The sequence below is a fragment of the Heliconius melpomene genome, chromosome 10 (genome assembly GCF_056956725.1).
Source record: "Heliconius melpomene rosina isolate 202511_hmr_F chromosome 10, ASM5695672v1, whole genome shotgun sequence".
Classification (NCBI taxonomy): domain Eukaryota; kingdom Metazoa; phylum Arthropoda; class Insecta; order Lepidoptera; family Nymphalidae; genus Heliconius; species Heliconius melpomene.
The window spans coordinates 10,350,965-10,374,637 of record NC_140398.1 but is presented as its reverse complement, the minus strand read 5'-3'; the positions used below and the strand labels follow the sequence as shown (position 1 = coordinate 10,374,637).

General features: G+C 34.6%; 2 protein-coding genes across 10 annotated transcripts in view; one reads left to right on the top strand and one right to left on the bottom strand.

Moving 5' to 3' along the window:
* The window catches only part of LOC146535563 (cytosolic carboxypeptidase 1-like), a 46,366-nt gene that overhangs the window by 8,072 nt on the left and 14,621 nt on the right, over positions 1-23,673 (top strand). For 2 of the 6 annotated variants that reach the window (XM_085191271.1, XM_085191269.1), the window contains exons 3-19: positions 1,131-1,213; positions 1,288-1,378; positions 1,463-1,543; positions 2,257-2,424; positions 2,905-3,036; positions 3,119-3,250; positions 3,647-3,790; positions 3,995-4,192; positions 4,282-4,537; positions 4,653-4,894; positions 5,089-5,284; positions 6,233-6,355; positions 6,498-6,624; positions 7,298-7,505; positions 8,043-8,212; positions 8,603-8,740; positions 9,015-9,193. In XM_085191271.1, coding sequence (XP_085047397.1) covers positions 1,131-1,213; positions 1,288-1,378; positions 1,463-1,543; positions 2,257-2,424; positions 2,905-3,036; positions 3,119-3,250; positions 3,647-3,790; positions 3,995-4,192; positions 4,282-4,537; positions 4,653-4,894; positions 5,089-5,284; positions 6,233-6,355; positions 6,498-6,624; positions 7,298-7,505; positions 8,043-8,212; positions 8,603-8,740; positions 9,015-9,193 — 2,668 coding nt within the window. Of the gene's footprint in view, positions 1-951; positions 1,062-1,130; positions 1,214-1,287; positions 1,379-1,462; positions 1,544-2,256; positions 2,425-2,904; positions 3,037-3,118; positions 3,251-3,646; positions 3,791-3,994; positions 4,193-4,281; positions 4,538-4,652; positions 4,895-5,088; positions 5,285-6,232; positions 6,356-6,497; positions 6,625-7,297; positions 7,506-8,042; positions 8,213-8,602; positions 8,741-9,014; positions 9,194-23,673 lie in introns of those variants that run through there. The other 4 variants (XM_085191274.1, XM_085191273.1, XM_085191272.1 and 1 more) reach the window with 3 other exon arrangements.
* Positions 9,271-23,137, bottom strand: nw (narrow). 4 transcript variants are annotated; one of them, XM_085191280.1, is made up of 6 exons: positions 22,974-23,137; positions 13,523-13,628; positions 11,473-11,549; positions 11,086-11,293; positions 10,793-10,970; positions 9,271-10,263 (listed from the first exon to the last, which is right to left on the bottom strand). In XM_085191280.1, exons 1-5 carry the CDS (start codon positions 23,029-23,031, stop codon positions 10,799-10,801), a joined length of 621 nt encoding a protein of 206 aa, XP_085047406.1. In that variant the 5' UTR covers positions 23,032-23,137; the 3' UTR covers positions 9,271-10,263; positions 10,793-10,798. The 4 variants fall into 4 exon arrangements, with proteins under 4 accessions (XP_085047406.1, XP_085047404.1, XP_085047407.1 ...); XM_085191278.1 differs by having other exon boundaries at positions 10,803-10,970; XM_085191281.1 differs by having other exon boundaries at positions 10,793-10,958.

Below are 23,673 nucleotides of genomic sequence, written 5' to 3'. Positions count from 1 at the left end.
ATAAAATTTTCATACCATATCAAAATAAGATATTTTTTGTTTTAAAATTAATGGTGTATGCATTTATCAATGCAGGATATAATTTTTTGTACGGATAAAAATAAATTATAATTTAATGTAAATTTTAATTTAATTAATTAAAATGATTTAAATAATCATTAACAATTTATACCTCGATATCGATTCATGCAGTTCTTTAGCGTCAGTGGGGCCTCAGATCACAGCAATGACGTCAGGACGCGTGCCGCGCTGGCCACTCGCCAGCACCAACGAGACGGCTTGTGATTGTCATCACTATTCCTCTACTCTGGTTTTTCTTACACAATAGTAGCCTATTATAAAATCACATTTATATTACAAACTTTCAATCCGAAGAAACTTAGAATATAAGCTAAATTTATGAGGAAACTTAATAAATATGTCGTATTTACTATTTAATAAGACTTTCTTGCTTAGGTACTCTCAGAATGTGATCTATATCTACATCCATTTAGGCTAGCCATTTTTCCAGTGTAATTGAAGCCGTGGTCTCGCAGAGGCACAAGCGTGTAAATGAGACGCAAATGTACTGATCGCAACGGGAATAGAATATTTTTTTTATGTTTTCTTTTCCTGGCTCTGGTAATCCGCGGTGTTGACTTCCGCCACACAAAACGCAATGCCTCAAATATTTTTCGAAAATTGGAAAACGGAGTGTCTAAGCACTAGGCCCTATGATTATCCTGCTATGTGCGGGATACAGACTGAAGCTAAAAAAATACTAAAAAGAAAATGGACAGTAATAATATATACTTGTTTCAATATTTTTTTGGAATTTATTACATAAGAAGTAATAAGTAAAATACAAAAGAAATGGTTTATTTGCGTCAGGAGGTACTTATTTACAAAAGTGCAGGCTATAAAACGACTTTAAAGACCACTTGTAGGCCTTCATTGGCACTGGCTGTGGACACAACAAAGAATCTTGCGGAAGCCATATAGACGACTGGATATGTCCGAGGCCTCTTTTACATGCTTCAGGCAAATATTTTGCTTAAAAACAACTAATATGTTATATAATGGTACTATGATTATATTTTAAGTTCAATACTAATTATTACATTGTAAATCTCTCCTAAATATTATTACAGATAAACATATACGGCAAAACACTCTAGAAAAACTATGGAACAAACAATTCGGTGCGATTCAAATGTTACTGAATATCCTAGAGGTAAAGATCAAGTTTTATATCCAAAAAAATATTGATAATTTTACCTAAATGAGACAATATTTTATATTTTATAGAACTCACGAGATACGGCAACCTCAACATACATCACATCCATATTAAGAGAAACTTTATGTTTAAAACAAGGAAAAGGAAAAAAATGTTCAGGTAATTATTATATTTATGTTATATTTAATCAACCTGAGATATAGCTAGTATTAATATATATTTATAATATTATTGATTAATTAGTAGCTAATGAACCAGCTGGGGTTAAGAAAAAAGAAAATAAAAAAACAGGCAAAGAGAATAAAGTTCCTGTCGCCAAAAAGGGTATGTCACAGTATGGCGCTTAAAAGATTGCTGTGTAACACGCTTTGTAAATAAAACAAATCTAAAGAGACCTTGAAACTTTGTACTATATTTTAAATATATTCTAAAAATAATTTAATAGCACTACATATAATTAATAATTAATGTTTTTGTTTGTACATATTTAGTAATAATAGTTCACTGCTAACAATAAGCCCATGTCCTTTAATGTAAACATCTGTATCGTGAGATTTTAACAGACTGCATCCCAAACATACTGACATTGGACTACTTTACAACATAACATATTGCATCATCATATTTGAGTAATTGGTTTATCTAATACCATTCTACGCGTCAGAATGCAAAGAAGTGAATTCTTATATTACAAATATTAAATAATACTGTGGCGCAGTGGGACTACGTCTGACAGTAACCGCGACGGATGTGGGCTCGATCCCGGCTCTAGGTTCTCTCCCTGGAGAGTGAGTTATTTTCATTTCTCTGCTCTGCACTGCGTTAATTTGCGCCAATCAACGCGCATTATCTAGAATTCGGTCGAAAAGCGCAGAAGGAAGTGCCTTGACCCTTTGTTCTCTTTGCATACCCTACTATATGCGAAATATCTTGGATTACCGTGAAGCTAACAAACCAAAATATAGTACTCTTTGCGTATTACCTTACCGTATATATTAGACTTTTTCTTAACAATATATTTCCACTTTCAATTTCAGCAAACAATATCGCAAGACAGCAATGTTCACAACTCTTCATTTCACTGAATGGCACTCAAATCGTAATACGAACTATGCTCGCCACTCACAGCAAAAGAGATAGCAGTGTTAGCACAGAATTAATGTTACAAGACTTAATCTGGATACTTGCAGCACTTGCGCCTAAAGGTACATATTGTATAAATTATATCTTAATATTAGAAGACTAAGTAACCTAGGCTTCATTTTTCAATATTTATAAGAACCTTAAAACAGCAAAGCATAAATGTTGTTTAAGAAAATTTATAAAATTAAAAAATAATAAAGAGCAACAAAATTAACAATCTTGTTAACATGCCATAACAGCTTAAAATATAACGGGATTGTTTTAATAAATACCATTTTGTCACCTATATCAATGTTACAATTACAAAATATTTATAGCTCCTTAAAACCAGTTATGTATACCAATTCAACAATAAAAAAAGTAAAGAATCCAAATATTTTATCAATTCTTTTATGCATAAAATTTTAAATTAAGAGAGTAGTATGATATAATGTTTAGTATCTAATTACTTTTTTAAGACGAAATCGTTCAATATTTATATTAATATTTCTATCAATCACGTCATTAATATACCTATAATTTCTAATTAAATATGCTTCCAGATCCAAAATTCGCTATGAAACTCAGAATGTTAGGCTGCGTTAGAACAATTCATCTAATTTTAAAAGGCCACTATACAGATAATAAGTTAATATTCCCTTTGCTGGTCATTATGAAGCAGCTTGCAAAAAACGGTATGTAATTTGCAAATAATTTTCCTCATTATTCCTATGTTGAATATATATTTTTGTTCTGTCCAATGTTTTTGTTTTACAGCTGTTACAACATCTATTTTGATACGAGACGGTGTAATCACAACGTACGAGAGAATATTAGTAAGTCTTGGCTTCATCCCCACCGCCAGGCTCCGGCTGTGTCTCGACGCTATCGATTACTTCAGTAAAAACAGTAAAGTTGTCGTTTTATTACAATTATTTTATTACATTGTCTCGTTTTTTGATATTCTTATTTCTTGCAAGTTTATCGAATTTCATGTTTATTCTATTCAATATTTTTTTATATAAAATACAAGAATCTAATTATATTTTATTACTTAATACAAAATATAAACACTTAAAAATACCAAACAATCAAAAATGTATGCACTATTAAGTGTTGTGTCTGTTCACATGCGTTTGCAAAACACTATAAAAATAGCATTGTCAGGTTGATCTTATAGCATGTCCAGTATTATTCTATAAACTCTAGATTTGATATCAATTACGTGATTTATTTATAAGTTTGCAATCTGACAATCCTGACGAATTAAATGTTCTTCATTTCACCTATGCATAACTCATGCAGAGGTATGCTGCATGCAGATCGTGAAGACAGGGCTCTGTAGCGTTCTTCTCAGGGTGTTTGACCGCTGGGATCGCTACGAAGGTCGCATGAGGCTCAAGATTTGCGCACACATTCTTCAAACCTTACAACACCTATGCAATATAAGTATGTGCACTTTTAAATAGATTATTAAATAAATATTTATTTTTCTAGAAGAATTTGAATGCGGATGACGTCCAAACTTAGCTGCATTTTTCTATATAGATATAAGATTATTAAGTGTTATTTCATAATAAAATTATAAATATTATTTCATAATATTCATTTTAATTTTTAAAAAATGTTGCCTATTCTTTTTTTATGTTTTAGAGACTGGTCGTCGAGCTTTATGTACAAAAAAACACGTACAAACTCTTCATAGATTTTGTTCACAATGTCCGGACGAGATTGAATTTGACGGGCTGTTGGCTCGAGTGTGCTCCGTCATCACTCTCTGTCTGAAACACCAAGCTCTTCCAGTGCCAGCATCTAGTCCTGCATCTTTTAACCTCAATCCAATATTAAAAAGTATGTTTATTTAATCTATTAATAACCTATAATCTTCCCATTTTATTGAAAATTATTAATCATATTTTATTAAAACTCTATACTTGCAGACACCAACACAATATGGCCGTGCCATGAAGACGATGATGCAAATTCAGACTCTAAAACAATAAATTCTGACATAGACGATGATGATGGCCCTGACAGTGATCTTGATGGCCCTGATGAGTTCCAGGATATTGAACTAGAGGAAAGTGAAATTAAAACTAGTGACGATGCAGGAAAAACTACTATTAAGAGAGGAGAAAGCTTACAAAGTACATTATGGTTTAACCCAAATGAGAGAGATATAGAAGACTTAAAAAAGTTTGTACATTTGTTTATTATTGTTTTTTTTTGTTTTAAATTCTAAAATTATATTATAAAAAATAAAATAAATTAAAAGTTTTAATTTTGGTATGTAATAACGATCTATTTACAGATATTGTATTTACTTCAAAGAATTTGGCTCATATAACAAGCAAATAAGACAAGTTAAGAGTAGATCAAACTCCCGAGGATCAATCTTAGACGATACATTTGGGCCTCTCAACAGTCGAAATCTACCGTCTCCTTCATCGCCTTCTCTGTCTACATTCTTAGGAAGTTCAGACTACGAAAGCGTTCTAAGTCCACAAACATTTTCTTTTCTTCAAGGATTTCATAAAATTCATGAAACTTCTTGTAAGTACCACTACATACTCATTGCATCATAACTTAAATATTTTTTTAAGTTTCCGGTTGTAATCCGCATAATATGCGAAAGTAGGCAGAGGGAACCTACTGTTGATACACTCTGTTTCTGCTCAATTTTCAAGAGTATTATATTTTTAATTCAAAGATTGATTATTTTAAAGAAAATAATATTTTTGTTACAGCAACTATATCATGTTCTTCTTTAAAAATTCATAAGGATATATCAAAATATATATCTTTCGCAACAGTGTACTCGACCATATCGTCTAGAGTGAAAAGTATAATACCGTTTGTCAAAGTGGCTTATCCTGACATGACAGGTGGTCAGGGGTCCATACAACCGGAACCATTAAATAAAATGGAACGGACCGCTTGCAGGTAAATTTAGCAAATATAGTACGTTCACTGTTAGCTAATACTTTTTTCTGTATGTAATCTATCTAGCTAATAAATCTTTTTCCTTAAATAGATTTTTAAAATAGTAAGTAATATAAAATGTAATTAAAGATGTTTATTTACATAGCTGTATTTTACGCACAATATCGAATGGAAAAATCCTATTCTCGATAGTAGTGGAAATTGTATTATTACTTTTTAGTTCCTTTTTAGTGACTTTCGACTTCAGGGTGAGTAACTTTTTTTAACACACATAGGATCGATGAGAACTTTTGATAAAATTTGTTTATAATAGTGCATCTTACGTCTCTAGTAATTTTAAGCACTGTGTTATATTTTGTTATCTAACACAATTATATAGGCAACATGATCAGATTCTTATAAAGTTGAGCATTAAACGCATAAATCCATATGTTATTACTACTTTATCTATATATATAAAAGGACTTGTCCTCACTGACTGAGGTAAGACGCACGCACAGCCGTAACCGCTGTGCGTAGAAACGTTAAATTTGGACAGATGTTTACTTTCGTAATCTGGACATCCACTAAGAAGGGATTTTGAAAAATTTTAATCCGAAAGGGGTGAAAAAGGGGTTGAAAGTTTGTATGGAAAAAAAATTAAATCGGCACCGATTCTTATAAAATTTGAAATTCAGACTCTTAAAAGTATTTAATTGAATACGTGTTTCATGGTTTTCTATAATTATTCCTCTAAGGGTGCAAATAAGGGGTTGAAAGTATGTATAGAATTTTATTTAATCGGCACCAATTTTTATAAAATTTGAAATTTAGACTCTTAAAAATATTTCATTGAACACATGTTTCATGGTTTATTAGAATTCACCCCTAAATACGCAAGCGAAGCTGCGCGCGTCCGCTAGTAAATACATATCAATATTAATGATATTTTTTTAAATAATTTCGCAGGACTAAATTGCTGGCCTGTGTAGAACGCGCAATAAATCCAGAAGCTTACATGAATGAAGTGATATATGACTTAGACGCTCTTTGCAGTACAGGAAGTGCAACAGACTCTTCAGCGCAAAAAAGGTATACTTTCTATGCCCATACTTAAAAATTTATAAATTTACCTCAACCTATTACAGCAGCATATAACTTATCTTTAAAAGAATACGTAGGCTATTTCCAAGATTTATGTGCTTTATTATTAAAATTACTATATATTTTTCAGTCAAAGTAGCGATAGCGTGTTGCTAAACAATAATGACGAACAGGAGATCACGAAACTGAATACATTCTCCTCGCGTTTAAACTTCGAGTCAAGATTTGAGTCGGGAAATCTCAGAAAAGCAATTCAGGTAGATTTTTTTTTTTATAAAATTAGTTTATTAATACAATGAAGTCGAGGCAAAGAGCGGCGTTGAGTTCCGCCACTCAACACGCAATGCTTCCAGAATTTGGCGGACAGTGGGGTACGGAGTGCTTTAACACTAGGTTTCCTCTGCCTACCGTACTGTGTGCGAGATACAGCGTGAAGCTGATTAATATAATGAAATGGAATGTGGCGTAATTCACATTCTTCATTTAATTCTTTTTTATTTTAAAGACTCGTGTTAAAAAAAACTTACTGCTCTCAGTAGACAGACGTTGAAATAACTAAAACGCACATTTTTACAACGCTATTTATAAGAAGTTTATATCTAATCTCGCTTTGTAGGTAAGGGCTGAAAACAATACATAAAAATAATTATTCTAAAAAAACTTGACATCAAGGCGATAAGATAAAATTAAACTCGATAGAGTTTACACTTTTACGAAAGATATTTCAAATATCATAGTCGATCAAAAATCCATATCTTGAATCACTTATGTTGTTTTTAAACTTCTTAAATATTAAGAAGCGCGCTTAATGAAAACACAATTAACTATTATAGAATAATAATTGAAAAAATAATTGTATTCTTTTAAGATCCTCAAAAAGACAGACAACGTAAAAATCAATAAAAAAAACGACATTTAAATGTTTTTCAGGTAGGCCCCAGAGAGTATGAATTAATTCTAATGCCAGACGTGAACTCCACGAAGCGTCACCAGTGGTTCTACTTCGAAGTGCGCAACATGCAGCAGGGTCGTCCGTACATCTTTAATATTGTCAATTGTGAGAAATCTGATAGCCAATTCAATTTCGGAATGAAGCCTGTTATGTATTCTGTGAAAGAGGCCGTTCTGGGAAGGCCGGGTAATTAAAAAAAAACATTTCGTATTGTAGTCAGTAAAAAGCTCGCATCAACGTTTACATTATTGTTTTTCTCGAAAACATAAATACTGGTTGGATAGTGTAATTACATAAGCATACATGTTTATATGTAAAACTTGTACCTTAACTTTGTACCACTTGTACCGGAATAAAACCTCTTACATATGCAAAAGTCATTGTAAAAGAATATTCGAAATGTATTGAATAAATAAAGCAAGTTATTCCTTGCGCTTTGAAGCATTGTATATTTCTATAATATACATTAAGCTATAAAATGTTGTGATAATCATAACCATGTCATTTAAGTATTGTTATAGTGTCTTATGTATGTATATTATTTTATCATTGCTTTTTATATAAATTATTAATATGCTAATAACATTTAATATCCATCTGATTTTTTTCATTTTTTCCCATTGTAACGTGTCTTACTTATTCCATATCCTATTAAAATATTATATTTAGATATATAACTTCAATTATTTTCGAAAATTAAATCTTGAAAAATTGTATTTTCAGGTTGGGTTCGAACGGGGTCGGAGATATGTTACTATCGTAACAGCTACCATTACGCAAATCAAAAAAGCAATAAATGCTATCTCACAGTCACTTTTAATATAGAGTTCCCGCACACCAACGACGTCTGCTACCTCGCGTACCATTTCCCGTTTACTTACTCTATGATGATGGTGAGTTACATTATCACAGATGTAATCATTAAATTATAGCTTTTTTACATTCTAGAAATATGTATGCTGTTTCAAAGTTACTATATTTTAATGTCTATAACAGTTATTTCTCATTATTTGCTTTTCTGTACAGTTATAGCTCGGGTTCCTTTATATATTGCAAAATATATATAGAAACTTACAAAGGCGATTTTATCACTAATAGTAATTTCATTTAATCGTACATATTCTTTATTCATACTGCTATAATGTTTTATAAGTATAAAACATACTTTTATCTTGTGTGGAGAATAATAAAAACAATAGATGTAGGTAGAATTATACTGATATTTTAGTGCCTCGTGTATAATAATTTACTATTTAATAAATCTAAGTACTATTTTATTGCAGACCAGGATATGGCAGTGGAGCTCTCAATTACCTCCGAACACATATTTTCGTGCAGAACCCCTTTGTTATTCCCTTAACAATAATGAAGTGCCGCTATTGACAATATCAGCTGAAGACAGCCCATCCAATCCAATAGTGGTGCGTTAATATTAATTATAAAAAGAATTACTTAATTCTTTTATCATTGATTTCAATTAAATTTTGAAGATATTATCCTTCACAAGTCTTTAAGGAATAAATGGTAGATATTAGAAATGGCCAAGGCTTCTAAAAACATGAAAATTCAATGTTTGCCAATAATGTTTTTTTTAGTTTAAAAATTGTTTACCTTATATTTTTACAACAATACTCCTGTTATATATATTTTCTCCTTACAATTATAAGAAATGATAAATAAACCCCCATTCTCCAGGACAGAGATATAATACTGCTGTCGTCGCGAGTGCACCCCGGGGAGAGCAACGCTTCGTGGGTGATGGACGGCACGCTGGCGTGTCTGCTCGCGCCGTCCGCGCTCGCCGCCGCGCTGCGCGCCAAGTACGTGTTCAAGATAGTCCCTATGCTCAATGTGGAAGGGGTTGTCAACGGGTGGTGAGTACTTGCTTTCTTAACTTTGAATGTATGAATAGATTTTAAGGCATGATTTAGTTGTAAATAAAACAAGTTGATTTTCTGTTCACGTTTATTAACTTCACCACATCTAGGTACTCTTTAAACTCTCGAGTTATAACTTAAACTACTTATCTAGTTACGTCACATATACACTATCTTAAACACTATACCGAATGATATGTCCAGAATTCGATTCAAAAATTTTCTTAATGATATTAATATATATTATGGTTATCGTGATAATACCAGAGATCGGACAAAACGGTTACATTCATCTTACAAAGTCTATATGTCATAGAAAATTCGTTGCAATATCAGAAGACGTAGGCAAGTCGTGTGATACGAGTCGCCAGCTCCTTCACTAATATAAATGATTGCCCAAATGATACTCGCTGAATCCCACCACTCAATTTTAAGTGTATACTAAAACTAAAGTACATAAATCTCATTTACATTAAAGTAATAAACATAAACGAAGCGCGATATCACCCTCATAAGCAAATACTAAGCTTTACACACAAATTGCTTGCAAATACCGAATAATACTTTTGGTAGTACGTAAATCTAAATGTCACGGTATACTAAATGTGCGTGACCGTCGAGTCGGACACTAATAGGCGGGAGGTGCCAGCATACCGCTGGCATGGACGGAGTGCTCGGTGGCGTCCGGCTCGGCGGTGGAGGGAGAGTCTTCAGCAGCTGGAGCGTCGCGAGCCTCTTGGGATAGGTACGCTGAAGGGTCGTCACCCGCCATGCCTTCATCAGCTTCATAAGGTCCCTGAGTAGGTTCCACCTTTGGCTCCTGTTCTGGCTCTTTAGAGTGAGCGTCGGCCGCTCGTGAGTAGTGGGAGTCGATTTGAGGTGGTGACTTGAGCAGCGCACTAGTCTTAAGATGTGGTGATTGAAGACCATCAAGAGAAGACGGACGCATCTTGCCGATAAGATCATTGAGAGTAAAGTGCGTCGGCAGGTGCTCAGAGCGCGGGGGCGGTGGCGACGACGACGTGAGTGGGTGTGCAGTCGTCGTGGTCGTCATCGATAGCGGTTTCCTGATAAAACGGGAAAACACAGACTCTCATATTAGGGAATCGCCTCATTACTTATAATAGTCACATATTATTTTTATATGACTAGTATTGAGTTAATATTTCAGAATGTTGAATAAAGAAAAGTTATTTCACAGGAGATACCAAGCAAAGCCCCCTTCACCCACCCACCAAATATGTTCTTTAATTTTGAAAAAAAATGTTAGAATAACGCAATATTATTAGTAATATTTACTATGCCAATTTCGCTGGGTGTAGGGCTCTTGTTTGGTGGTTGGGCTGACGCAGAGACCTTATCCCACGGGCGAACCGAATACGCGCTTTAAATACAGTAAAAAGTTAAAGATTTTTTGTTAGAAATACAAATACCAAAATATTTAGTGCTACAGATCTAATAGTTACTTAAATACAATGTCGTCAAAGGGACATGTTTGTAATAAGTGATTAAACTTAAGCTGTGCATATAAATGAAGATATTTATTAGCGCGTGGCAAGTCGGGGAGCGGGCCTCCGGAGACGGTTGGCATCTCACCTGGCATTACCCCTGCGCCGAGGAGACGGGGATGGATCCGTAGTTGTAGTAGTAGCAGCGCGTTTGTTCGCAGATAAAGTCTTTGATTTCTCCACAGTGTTGAGGCTCCCAGTGGAATGATGGTGCTTTTAATGCCACGCACCCATTTGTCATCACGTGCTCGGTTCTGGAAAACAGACTATTTTTTATGCAACGCAGTTCCTTTACTTCTTTTTACTATGTCTATTAATTATTATTGTTTGATGAAAAATGATGTCTTAAATAATGTAAATGAAACTGTCTTATCTACGTACCCATGCCTGGCAGTACGTTGAGGAGCAGTGCTACCTTGAGGCACGTCAAGGGGGTCCATGCTATCGTCAGCATGCTGGCTGGGAGCGTCGAGTGTCATGCGACGCATGTAATTGAACGTCGCGTTGAAAGGCAACCCTGTACTCATCCACAAGTACATATCGGTACCGAGATTATTTCCAGATGTCCAGAAATCGTACTTGTTGTAGCCTGTGAATATATATTTTTTTTTATATTTGTTTACATAAATAAAAAAGATTTTATATTAACACATACCAGCTTAATATTTTTAGAAAAAGATTATAATGAAATTCTATAATTAGGCTTTTATATAAAAACAATCAAAATAAATAAATATACATTGCATAAAGAAACTGCTTACTACTAACCTGCATTAGTCAAATAAGTTGTAATAGAATCCGCCTTTTCTTTTGTTTCGAAAGATGCCAGCTGTAATCCTAGGGATCTGAATTAACAAAAAAATATATCCATTAACAAAAAAACGAAATAAAGAAAGAAATTTAATTATAGAAATACAAAGTATGATAACTGTCTGTTTTCAAGCAAGAAACGTTTACTTGTATAATTATGGATGTTTACTTGTATAAAACCAAAGAATAACAAGTGTATTATAGGCAAAGGTAAGTTTATTATTATGTTTTCATATATTATTGAATACTGTATTGTTTCACTCTACGTATGTTTTTAGTAAGAATATAAACATTTACTTATTATATATTATATTCTGCACGATAAAACCAGCTGTACCTAAAGGTATGATATATAGACCAAAGTGCAAGTGCCGCGTGAACTTGCATAGAACCTCACGCGGAGCCAGTTTAGCAAGCAGCAATTTATCCGCAAAACACTCGTTTTGGCCTTGCCACGCCACGACGAGTCCACATTCCGCATGCGTCCCAGGACTCTTAGGATATTAAAAACTTTAGTGAAGTCCCGTATTGGTCATCTACCATATTTAGTCGCATCTTTTTTTATAAAAAAGTACCTACTACTTCCTTTATACCGTAGAACCAGTTCTATGTCTTTTAGCATTTCTTAAATATTTATGATTAATAAAAAAACATTTTTGCGGTTGGGGACTTCTTGCTATTGTAATCATAAACGTTCAGAATACTTTCACATAATTTATACAAACCTAGTTCTTTTATTGCAAGAGAAATAATGTATTGAATACAAAAGTATTCGACACACGTAAAAACCGCTCGTGCTGAATTAAAATGTAATATATTATACTCTAATTGAATTAATAAGACAGGGCTGAGAAACTATTGTTTTTCCCATTATTGTATCTTGAAACACATCGACATATTTTAGCACCAAAACTGTTATTAGCTTTTTATTGCAATAAAATGTTTTCCAATGTAATACAATTGTCCGTAGGTTTTTATAGCAGTTTATGTTGTAGTCCCTCTTGTTTTACAACATGGAATAAATAATATTAGACGTTTTTCTGGCTTGTACCGTTAACCAATTCTATTCTTTTCACAAAATTAGCCGAAGCGTCGCACGACATGCAGTTTGCATTATCCACGGTACGGAGTCATACACGATGCACGAGTGCATGACACAAGTCAAGACTTGTGCCTTTGTCACGCTTATCGCACGCATGAGCCTATTTAGAATAGTTATTTTTTCATAATATAGTTCTTTTATTTATCAGTTAATACAGAAGTTTTTTTCATGTCTAAAGCTACTCTTTAGACGTTGCTAACTATTGGTACTACAATTTATAAATATAATTATATAGGTCGTGATTCAGCTCCAACTGAAGGACATCGTGACCGAGGATTGAGGCAAATGACCTTTTAGTAGTGTAAGCGTGCACATAGAAAAATAAGGATCGTAGGTCGCCCAACAGTACCAGTTGTTATGTTAAGTTTTGTATATTTTTATAATTTTCAAATTATCAATAAACAAAATAGCACTTGGTTAGTGATTGAAATCTTGTAAAGCTGGAAATTATTTCATGAACTGAACATTATACTTTTGTTGTTGAAAAATATTTGAGTAACTCGGGAACCGTGGGAGCGGTGGCACAATAAAACCTCACGTTCTTTGTCCGCGTTTAATAGTGGGAATGGCTTGCGGAAGTAGCTCGCCAAAGTGCCAATATTGTTCTCAAGTTTTCCCAGAACCAATAACGGTAATGCAAATGTCCCTGCACTTCCTGATCGTCTCGTGAGCCTTCAAAGTGCACCAGGGTTGCTTGTTAACGCCAAGCCGAACGTTCCTATAGCAGTACAACAGTTAAGATAAGGCGGATAAGCATTCCAAGTCACGACACCACTATTATATCCATCGAGCGTGCCAGGAGAAATATGATACGATTACAGCAGAACTATGAGAGTGTGTCATTGTAAAGTATCTCGATGGTCGATTCGATGCGGCTATAAAGTTAGCATTGAGAAACAGCCTTACCTGCAATACTGATAAGCAAGGAAATAGTTGAGCTCGGGGCTGTAGGGGTTCATTCTTGATATAAAGTACTGAACGCCATCGAGTTGTATCGTCGTTATCCTTTGAGCTGAAACGATATTTTATTTATATTATTTTATTTTATAATACTTTATATATATTTGTATACTTGGAATCTTGCTTTTAGACATAGGATAAAATATAATATTAAATGTTTTAACAATAATCAATAATTTAGACATTCGTGGCGCCTTGAGCCCACTCAAGCGTGCGACTGTAAACGCGACAGGTTGTGGGTTCAATTCCTACTCAATGAAATGAAATATTTTATATTTTCATCGCTCTGTTTACGAGGCAAAATGCGGCGTTGGGTTAACGAGGCAAAATGAAAAACGGAGAGGTAGGTCCGAGTACTAGGTTCCCATTTTCTCTATACCTATCCCCTGTTATGTGTGGGATACAGTGTAAAGCAAAAGAAAGTATCTTTTATGCTATTTCGGTTGTAATTCTACGCAAAATCAACAACGAAACCTAAACCATTTACCTATATTGGTCCCAAAATGTTAGTTCTCTTACGTTTAGGTTTTCATAACTTTCATCAAAAACTTACGGTAGCAAAAACGCTTCATGGTAATTGGAATGGATCCACAGCATTTTGCGGTCGGGGCAATTTTTATTAAGTTCTTATATAGTTTGAAGATTATCGGAGTCATTTTTAAATTTAATAACTATTTAAAAATTGTGTTTAAAACGTTTACGGCTAGATTTGAATTATAAAAAAAAATAATAATACTAAAATATAGAAAACATATATATATTTCTTATAATCAACCAATTTAGCAATACATTTCCATCTTTACACGATTTTTTGTAAAATTTTGATATTTTATAAAAAAAATTTAAGATTTTTATAAACATATCGTACATTTCCTATATTTACGCGGTATCATATAACACTATACAAATATATCAAGTATTATAAAATAGTTTACAGTCACAGGTATGAAATAATAAGCGCATTCTCACGAAGGTGTACGGTCATTACCACCATTCAAAGTGCAGAGTCATTCACTTTAGACTCTACCCATACACTCCGCTTATTTTAAATGTAATGTCGCCATTACTGTTGGTCTCGTCGTCTCTTGAAGCTCAACCATTATGGCTGACAGAATACCTATAACAAAACTAGTTTCTCGTAATAAAACATTTGTACGACAAATAGTTTTAATAAACATTGTAAAAAGGCCATTACTTATTATATACAAACTTAGACATTAGACTTATATATATACTTAGACAGTATAGCAAGTAGAAAATTAATTAAATGCATCCTACACCGAGTCGATACGCAGACGAAATGGACGCGGAAGTTAATCTGCATCCGTCTCATTTGCATGCCGCTAGCTTGTATAATCATTAGGACCAACGAATAGATAATGCCTGGATAATGAATATCGTTAATGAATAATCTTTATAATACATTTTTGAATTAGACGCTTATAATATATCATAATTGTTAAGTAATACTGATTAAATGCAAGCTTAAACTAAAAAACATAAGTTGCAGGTCCAAGATATATTGCAGGTCAGCGTATTTATTTTTACAGGTAACATAAATATATAAGAACAAATTTTGAAATCTCTAAACGATATCAAGATATGTGCCAACTTTTTAGCTTCACTCACTGAATTCTATTTTGTACAAAAAGTACAAACATTTTAAAGTACACTGTAAAAGCATAAAATAGTTATCTCATCCGCACAGTTTTACTCGTCTGTCTCCTCAGAATCCATGCATAATGCAACCTCATGCATACACAACGTCGCGTGTGCGTCGCGTCATTCTTTTTACCTTCTCACGACAGTGTTCTGAGTTAATGGTCTGCAGAATTAAATATGAAGCATCTTTTAATTGTATACATTTAGGGAGGTTTTAACTTTTTGTTGTTTGTTACTAAGAAGTCCGTTTAATCTCCACCTGAGTAGTGTTTGATCAGTACTCCGTGAGGGCGGATAATTAATGTAAGTAATTACTGATGCACATAAATAAGCAATTGTCCACATTTTTTTAAAAGTAACTACAGATTAAATCTGTTATAAATATTCATTATCATCATTATAATATTTACTTTTTTGTTTATTGCAATAGCTTTGAAGCTATTGCTTAAATAAATAGCAATCTTTATACAATATTTCAATGGGGCAAATTGTATGGCTTAAATTAAAATTTTTGTAAATCTCAATATACATATAATCGTTGGCAACCAAAAACAAGTACTCAAATAAACTAAATTTACTATCTATTATGTTTGATTGTTCTCTTATCTCTTGTAACAAATTCGTTGATAAATTGAGTATCATCAAGAACTCTTTATCTTGATGCCCACGTTTCCCAAGCTTCAATGGTTGACAGTATGCCCGTCTGGCATTGCCTATCATCTCCAAGTCCTATGAACTGTCTATTCTATTCTTTTCTACTCCAACACTCCTCGCTATCTTTACTCTTGGTACTTCTACTACATCTCAACCTCCGCTCCAAAAGCGATCAATACTTAAAGGTGCATCTACAATACAGTAAGGTTGAATTAATCCTTCACTGTTAAAAGCATCATTTTGTGGAAAGATTTTCCTTCTTATATATGAAACTCTAAATCGCTTTACTCTTTTTAAAAACCCCTTCATTACTTTTGACAAAAATATTAGGTAGATGTATATTTATACGTTAAATATATTATATCGTCGTCTTTTAAATCCGTGTTTTGATCTTTCACTCTGTCCCTTTTTAATAACATTCGAAAATGTAAAAAAAAACAAATTTGACCCTTATTTTATTTCCTATAGTAGAAAAAAAATATAATTTTTTGAAATTTCAAAAAACTATATTCCTGTAAATGTATTTTTAATTCTTTTTAAATTGTAATTTTTATTTTGTGTACGTAAAAATCTTCCATCTCCAGACTAACACGCACGTAATGTACTTTATAGCAGGACAAATTGCCAAATTTGACATTATATTTATTTTAAATACAAAATACCCTCGTTCATATAGTTTAAATGCTGCATGAGTTAGATGGTGCTGGTTGAGACGTATGAGGGAGTATGAAACTAGGAGGCGGGTCACGTCTCCGAGAGGTCGCGTGGTGCATACTGATGCGACACCGCCAGCCCCGGACACGCACGCTCTGCACCTACCAGGATGCAACTGTCACTGTGTTCCAAAGTCTGTTTATGGGACTATAATTTTCCTAGGCCTTTGTCTTCCATCATAATAAATTATCACTCATATTAGAACGCATTTTAAATGAATAAACAAACTTTTTTACTCAAATCATTACTATTTCTTAATTCTAATGTCTCCTGATTTATTTCCACTTGGTAACAAGACAGGTGCCAGGTGAATGCACTCCCCCTCCGTATGGATATCCGCCCGCTCATCCAGCACCGTGTACCGGACGCGCTGCTAACGGACCTTTGCCCAAAACCATGCACTTCACAAATGACGCATCACAGTACTGGTATACTGTGCGAAGTTAAAGAACTAGTAAAACCGAAAAGCATCCACGTCCCCAAGTTCTAACTATAAATTCTTGGGAAATATTGGACTTAAGAGAAATAAGCTATGGCAAATAATTACATAGGTATGTTATAAAGTAAAATAAAAATATGATGAAAAGAAACTACAATTTATTTGTTTACCAGTAAAAATAAAATAGGTTATCAACATCCTTTAACCAAATTAATATTTAATTTATTTCGTTCGTAGCCTAAATTCTACATATTGTCTGAAACTCTATGGTAATAAATTATTCATGATATTTAAACAATGTACAAGTTTCCACAACATCGGACCTCAAGTTCCGGTGTTGGCCTATAAAAGTGAGGACGCTCAAAATTCATGTAATACTCTTGAATGAATGGGAGGAAATTGTAGTTATTATATACTGGGTGGGTACTTGAGATTCCGTCACGAGAACTTGTAAACGAATACAAATGAGAAGAAACGAATACAAGTTGTTGTTTAAATTTCGAATACAAAACATCTCTTTGGATAAATTCTGAATAAATCAATACGTGGTTTATAGGTTAGTCACCGGAAGGAACTCTTTTTTTTTCAGCTTCACGCTGTATCCTGCATATAGCAGGGAAGTCAGAGGGAACCAAGTTTTAAGACCCCACTTTCCACCGAGTACTGGAGGAATGAGTGTTGAGTGACAGGGTTCAACGCCACCCTTTATCTCGACACTAGAGTGAACAAATGAAAATATAATTTTAAATAAATATTTCAATTTCTTGATTGGGGATGGAACCCCCAACCATACTTTGCGCCTTTGCGTTAGTCTTCGAGGAAATAAAACTATTACACAATTCATTCCCCAATGGGAATCGAACCCACCCACCCCGTCACGTTTGCGCCACGCTTATGCCACTGCGGCATAGCGGCCTTAAAATATATTCAGTTTCTTTTTATCAATAGTTTAGTACCGGACTATTATTCCTAAAGAAGCCACATAATTTGCTATCAGTTCTTTTTTTATTTGCTGCAAATGTAATAATTATCAATGAAGAAGGCAGAAGGATCCTTCCGTTAACCTTCGAAGGACCTTCGACATGTATATACAGAGATCGTAGCGCTTAGCGCTGCATTCTCTCTGACTTGGAATTCAAAAAGACTTTGAAGAATTTCTCACTGTAAGTGTTAGAAACTCCAATAAAAACTTAATTAACACAATTAAAACGTCGAATGTAGTTGCAGCAAGAAATTGTAGAATTTATATAATGCATGCTGCTAGTGAAATGAAACCACAGGTTTATTGTTTCATTCTTAGGGGGTGTCTATAATAGGCTGTTACGCTGCACGACTTCCACATATGGAAAACATTAGCATCAGAATCGCGCCAACAAGTACTAACTCTAGGTAATTCTATTCCATGGAATTATTAGATAGTAGTTAGTAAAACACATTATCATTTAAATTGTATTTTTCAGTTATTAATTATTGGTTATATTTATTATGTTGCAATATGTTTTGTATTGAAGAAACTATAAAGATATTTTAATTGAAAATATAAACATTGCATAGCGAAAAGGACTTAGTATTATAAAACATATTTTTTTAATTGCACTAAGTTGTGAGTTGTGATTCAAAGGTATACGACCGATGCAAGAAACTTGTGCTCTAAAAATAGTACTCTTAGTTGTGGCCACAGAACTACACTTGCAACGATCGTGACTCTACATCGAGTAATTTCCATAAAAAAATAAAGTTTCTTTTATGCATCAACCTATTAAAATGTAACAAGATTTAGTATTTATAAATTTGAATCTTTTCTTCGGCATAACCCAAAACAAATAAATTTTCTAGATACTCGTACATGTGTATAAAATATAAAGTAGTCGGCGGCGGCGGCTCTACGTCGTGAGCGGCGCCTGAGCGTGTGTACAGCCCTGCATTGCATTACGTGATTGCATAATGCAAACCAGTCGCTCTCGTATCGGTCGCAATAACTCGCCCTCGCCGACTGAGTTACGTTACCGCCAAGTACAAGGGCAAGGTAGCCGCCATTTCACGGCCATAACGGACATCGAGATGGGAATATCTTTTTGTTCTTATATTATTATTTATTTATGAATACAATTAAGTATTATTTATTTACAGTTATTTCTTATTATAAAGCATGAAAAGCAAGCGCCCATAAGGGCTAAATATTTCATTAAATACTTCAGACACACAGAGTATCCTTTGCTGTTGCTTTTAATGTTTGGAAATAAACAAAATGATTGTAGTCAAGCAACCGCGAATTGCCATAATAAAAATTGCAATTTAGAGCTCTATCAAATGTCTTTGATTAATCCCACCCGTGGGAAAATTGATCGGACTGTTTGCGGTTAGATAACGATCGAGACACAAAAAAGGGATCGAGTTAATAGGGTACGAACGTGCAGAAGACGAATTCAAGGACGCCTACGCTCGCGCCCTCGGCCTCGCCGCGCTCGCCCTCACCTTGGAATGCACCAGCTGTACTATTTTTAGTCTTCAAAACCCGATGCCAACCCGAACTTGCCAAACAAGGCAAACAATTGTTCGCGGTCGCTAATTCTCTACTCAGGCAATGAAGCAATAACCACGTAAATACACACGTAAGTTAAGTAATGCTATATGGTTTTACTGAAAATATATGAAAACTTTATCAACATATGGACATTATTGAAAAGGAAATTACTGCAATATACTACATCAGGGAAATCAAATTTGAACATTAAACAACTTATTCACTACAGAAGTAGACAACATAAAATCAGAAACCCTGATAGAACCTGATATACCCATGAAGATATAAAAAACTGGAGTCCCGAAATTTGATATAATCACCATCTGCCTCAAGCCAAACAGGAATTCAGATGAAAAAATAAAAGGATCACAATAAATAAAATTTAAAACATCAACATTTAAATAGCATCGAAATATTGAAGATAATCCAATTTTATGTGTTCTTCAAGCTCAGCGTATTCGAATTATCATTTCATAAATACAAATTTATGGCTTTAAATATTCCTAAGCTTTATACAATTCAAACGGAGACCCGTCCTTATTACGCCGTGGGTCATGCCTAATAAATAAATTTATTGCTTTAATTACTACCATATACCTACATACATATATTTAAATGAAATAAATTAAATTGTATCCCGCACTGTATCCCGCACATAGCGGGGTAGACAGAGGGAACCTTGTGTTAAGACACTCCGTTCCCCACTTACACACACACACATACATATTTAAAATTATATATAATTGAGTTATAGATTTAACTATGTATAATGAAAGTTAGTACTTGTACTTGTGTACGTGTTACTTGTTTATAATGCAGAGATGCAGTGGAAATGTAAATGGGTTTAATAGCTCGCATTTATATAAAAGCTATTTTCTTGCATTTAATGTTAGCTAACATTACGACATTTTTGCATAATGGAGGCTGCAATTACGCTATGAAATGGAATGCTAATATAGAAGATACGAGTGAGTGCGACGGACTTGACATCGTCGTACAAAGTGGGCCCGCACTACAATTAACAACCTTAAAAAGCATTGCCTTAGGTGAAGTCATAAAAATATCACTACCGCATCATTTGCAAGACCGGTAGTAGAAATGCAGCCCATCGCAGACGTATACAGATAAAGTATAATTTTATTCCTAAGAAACTGCAAAGTTACGTGGCTATCTTGAGAGACTATCTGCTGGCCATTGAACTCACACCTGTCGTGGCTCTTCCTCGACCCCCGCTATTTTTTCCCAACAAAACTTCCGTTCCACAGTTTTTGCTGGCATGTCGATAACCTGTCTAACGCCGCGGATACGCCTCATTAACGAAATCGCACACAGCAATCTTGATTTGTATAAATCGTTCGGTTCTCAAGGACTTAGTTATTCTGATGCTCTTTACTCCAATAAAACATTGAACGCGGGTACAGGGGCCGTTGACTCTTACAATTTTGTTCCAAGGCATGAAGACCATTATCTTTGCATTTATACCATCATAAAAAGTCAATAAGCGCACCTTTTTTGTAGAAGCATCCAAAGTAATTTAAAGTATAGCACATCAAACCGAAATGCTTTTTGCTTGTTACCAAGAGACCAAGAGCTTTTAAAAATAAATGAGGTGACATTAGTTATCTGTACAGTTAAATTCTCTTTTTTTAACTTTATGCTGTATCCCGTGCATAGCAGAGTAAGTAGAGTGAACCTGGGAACCTAATTCACAGACACTCCGTTCCTATTAAGACACTTCCGTTCCCTACTTTCCGCATAATTCTCGAGGCATTGCTTGTTGAATGCTGGAATTAGAAACGCCACGCTTTGCCTCAGTACCAAAGCCTCGTTACAAGAGAGGAAATAAAAATGTTATTCCCCCGAGTGGGCATCGAACACGATCGCGGTCGTACGCTTGCACCCCTGCGCCACGACGGAATCTATCTTTAGTAAATTTATCTAATGTGGCTATATGTAAGTAAAAATTTTAATTATTCTGATTTTTTTTTTCAAGTTGTCCATACTTCTCTCGCATTTCCCACCACCTTCTCTACTTTCCACCTATTTAGATATTATGCCTATTAGGAGGTGAAACCAAGTTCAGCACTTCTTTTAATCAAATCAGTGAAGAACCAGCACATCCTTAAACCTCACACACTATAAGCAATTTCTCCAAAATTAGGCGTTAGAGTGTCTTAGCACTAAATTTCCTTCTGCCTACCCTACGGAATTCAGCGTCGAACTAAAATAAATGAAATAAAACGTCTACTGTTTAATATTTACTGTACTGACAACATTTTGCTACTATAAATATAATACTTGTTGTTAACGGTACGTTCTTAGGTTGATCGTAGTTTAATAAAAAAACGAAACGTCGCGTCGACTTGATTAAGTAATCCCTGATCGTTTATTTTTATATCCAATAAATATTACTTTTCTATTTTTACTGAGTTGTCGTACAACATATTTGTATAAGAACTTTTATCTTTTACCAAAATGAAATTATTTTCACGTACAAAGTGTATCCCGCACTAACAAGATAGGCAGAGGGAATCTAGTATTAAAACACCGTTGGTCACTTTCCGCCGAATTCTGGACGCATTACGTGATGAGTGGCGAAACTCAACCCCGCGATTTCCCTCAACACCAGAGCGATGAAATGAAAATGTAAATAAATATTTCACTTTCTCGGGGGGATCGAACCCGCAACCAGTCGCATTTATAGTCACACTTTGTTCCCCTGGGCCACGACTCGCCTCACCTACCAAAACGTTATATTACATTTTATACATAAACTTTTAACCAAATTCTTGGTAGAAGAAAGTCATCAGATTTTTACGCCATTATCCAGTTAAGGATATGTGAAAATAATACACGAAATACCTATAGAATAAGAGGTGAGTTTGTGAGCTGCCTATCGCCATTGTACTGCAATAGAAACAGAACAATGAAGGTCGAGGACCCGCGGGTCACAACAGCAGCGTCAAGACTTTAGCCGTAAACTTGGAATGTCAAACAACCATTCCAGCTTTTATTACATCCTGATTACTCTCATATTACCGGTTATCTTTATATTTATTTATAACAATTAATTGATTTAAATAAACTTATGACATAATATTTACGGATAAGTAAAATAATTAATAGTCATGAAAAATCGAAGGTATAATGATATAATATGACTAATCATGTTTTAAATATATAAAATAAACTTAAATACGTACATATATCATATTAATAATATCCACTAAATAAAAATGACCTATAATCAACACGTACTCGTCGAGCCCATTAGAATCATTTGCTAGAATGACATCCCAGGACTGACATAGAGTCCCAAATTTTCATATATTATATAAGATAATTGTCATCTATATACTACTGTTAGTTTCAGTACTGAACAATTACAATCTGTGTAAACATACCTGCAACAGGGCCCAGGGTGGTTACGAAAAGCAGGAAAAAGCTGGCGAGTAGGAGCATTTTGATAAGAGTCGGGTTCGGTTCTTGTAACTATTGCGGGATCACTCGCTGGAGTGCGCACACGCAACACGGGACACTCGGGCACACTGAACGCGCGCTCTCCAGAACCCCCCCTTATAACAGCGACGCGTCCCGCGCACGTCTACGCGAACAATGGTGGCGATGCTTGGACGGCCGCCTGCTGCACCACCTCGTACATTGCCCTCCAAGATGGAGTCCTTCGGTGATGTTGCGAAGCGAGCCAGTAATGGTGATGTAACGCGTTGCGGACTCGCTCCGGCGGTGACGCGGACATCCGGCGGCGGACGGACGCCCGCAACCGCGCTTCGCGACACGGGAGTTATCTCGGCAAATCGTACCGCGCTATACTCGTACTTGCGTTTGTGTTCAATTTGTTCTTGTTGCGATCTTAGCGAATTCTTAGTTTGTCCAAAGGATTAGCGTAGCTTTTTCTCAGTTGATAGTGCAATGTAATTCATTTAAGCGGCAAATGTTGTTATGAATTTCAATGTTTCCTTGAATTTTGTCCCCAGTTGCTTGTCATAAGATACTCCGTTCTTTTAGTCTTTATACAGTTGTTCCACTCACTATAGAGACAAGGCATTTCAAATGAGCCAAATCCAACTATATAGAAACATTAGA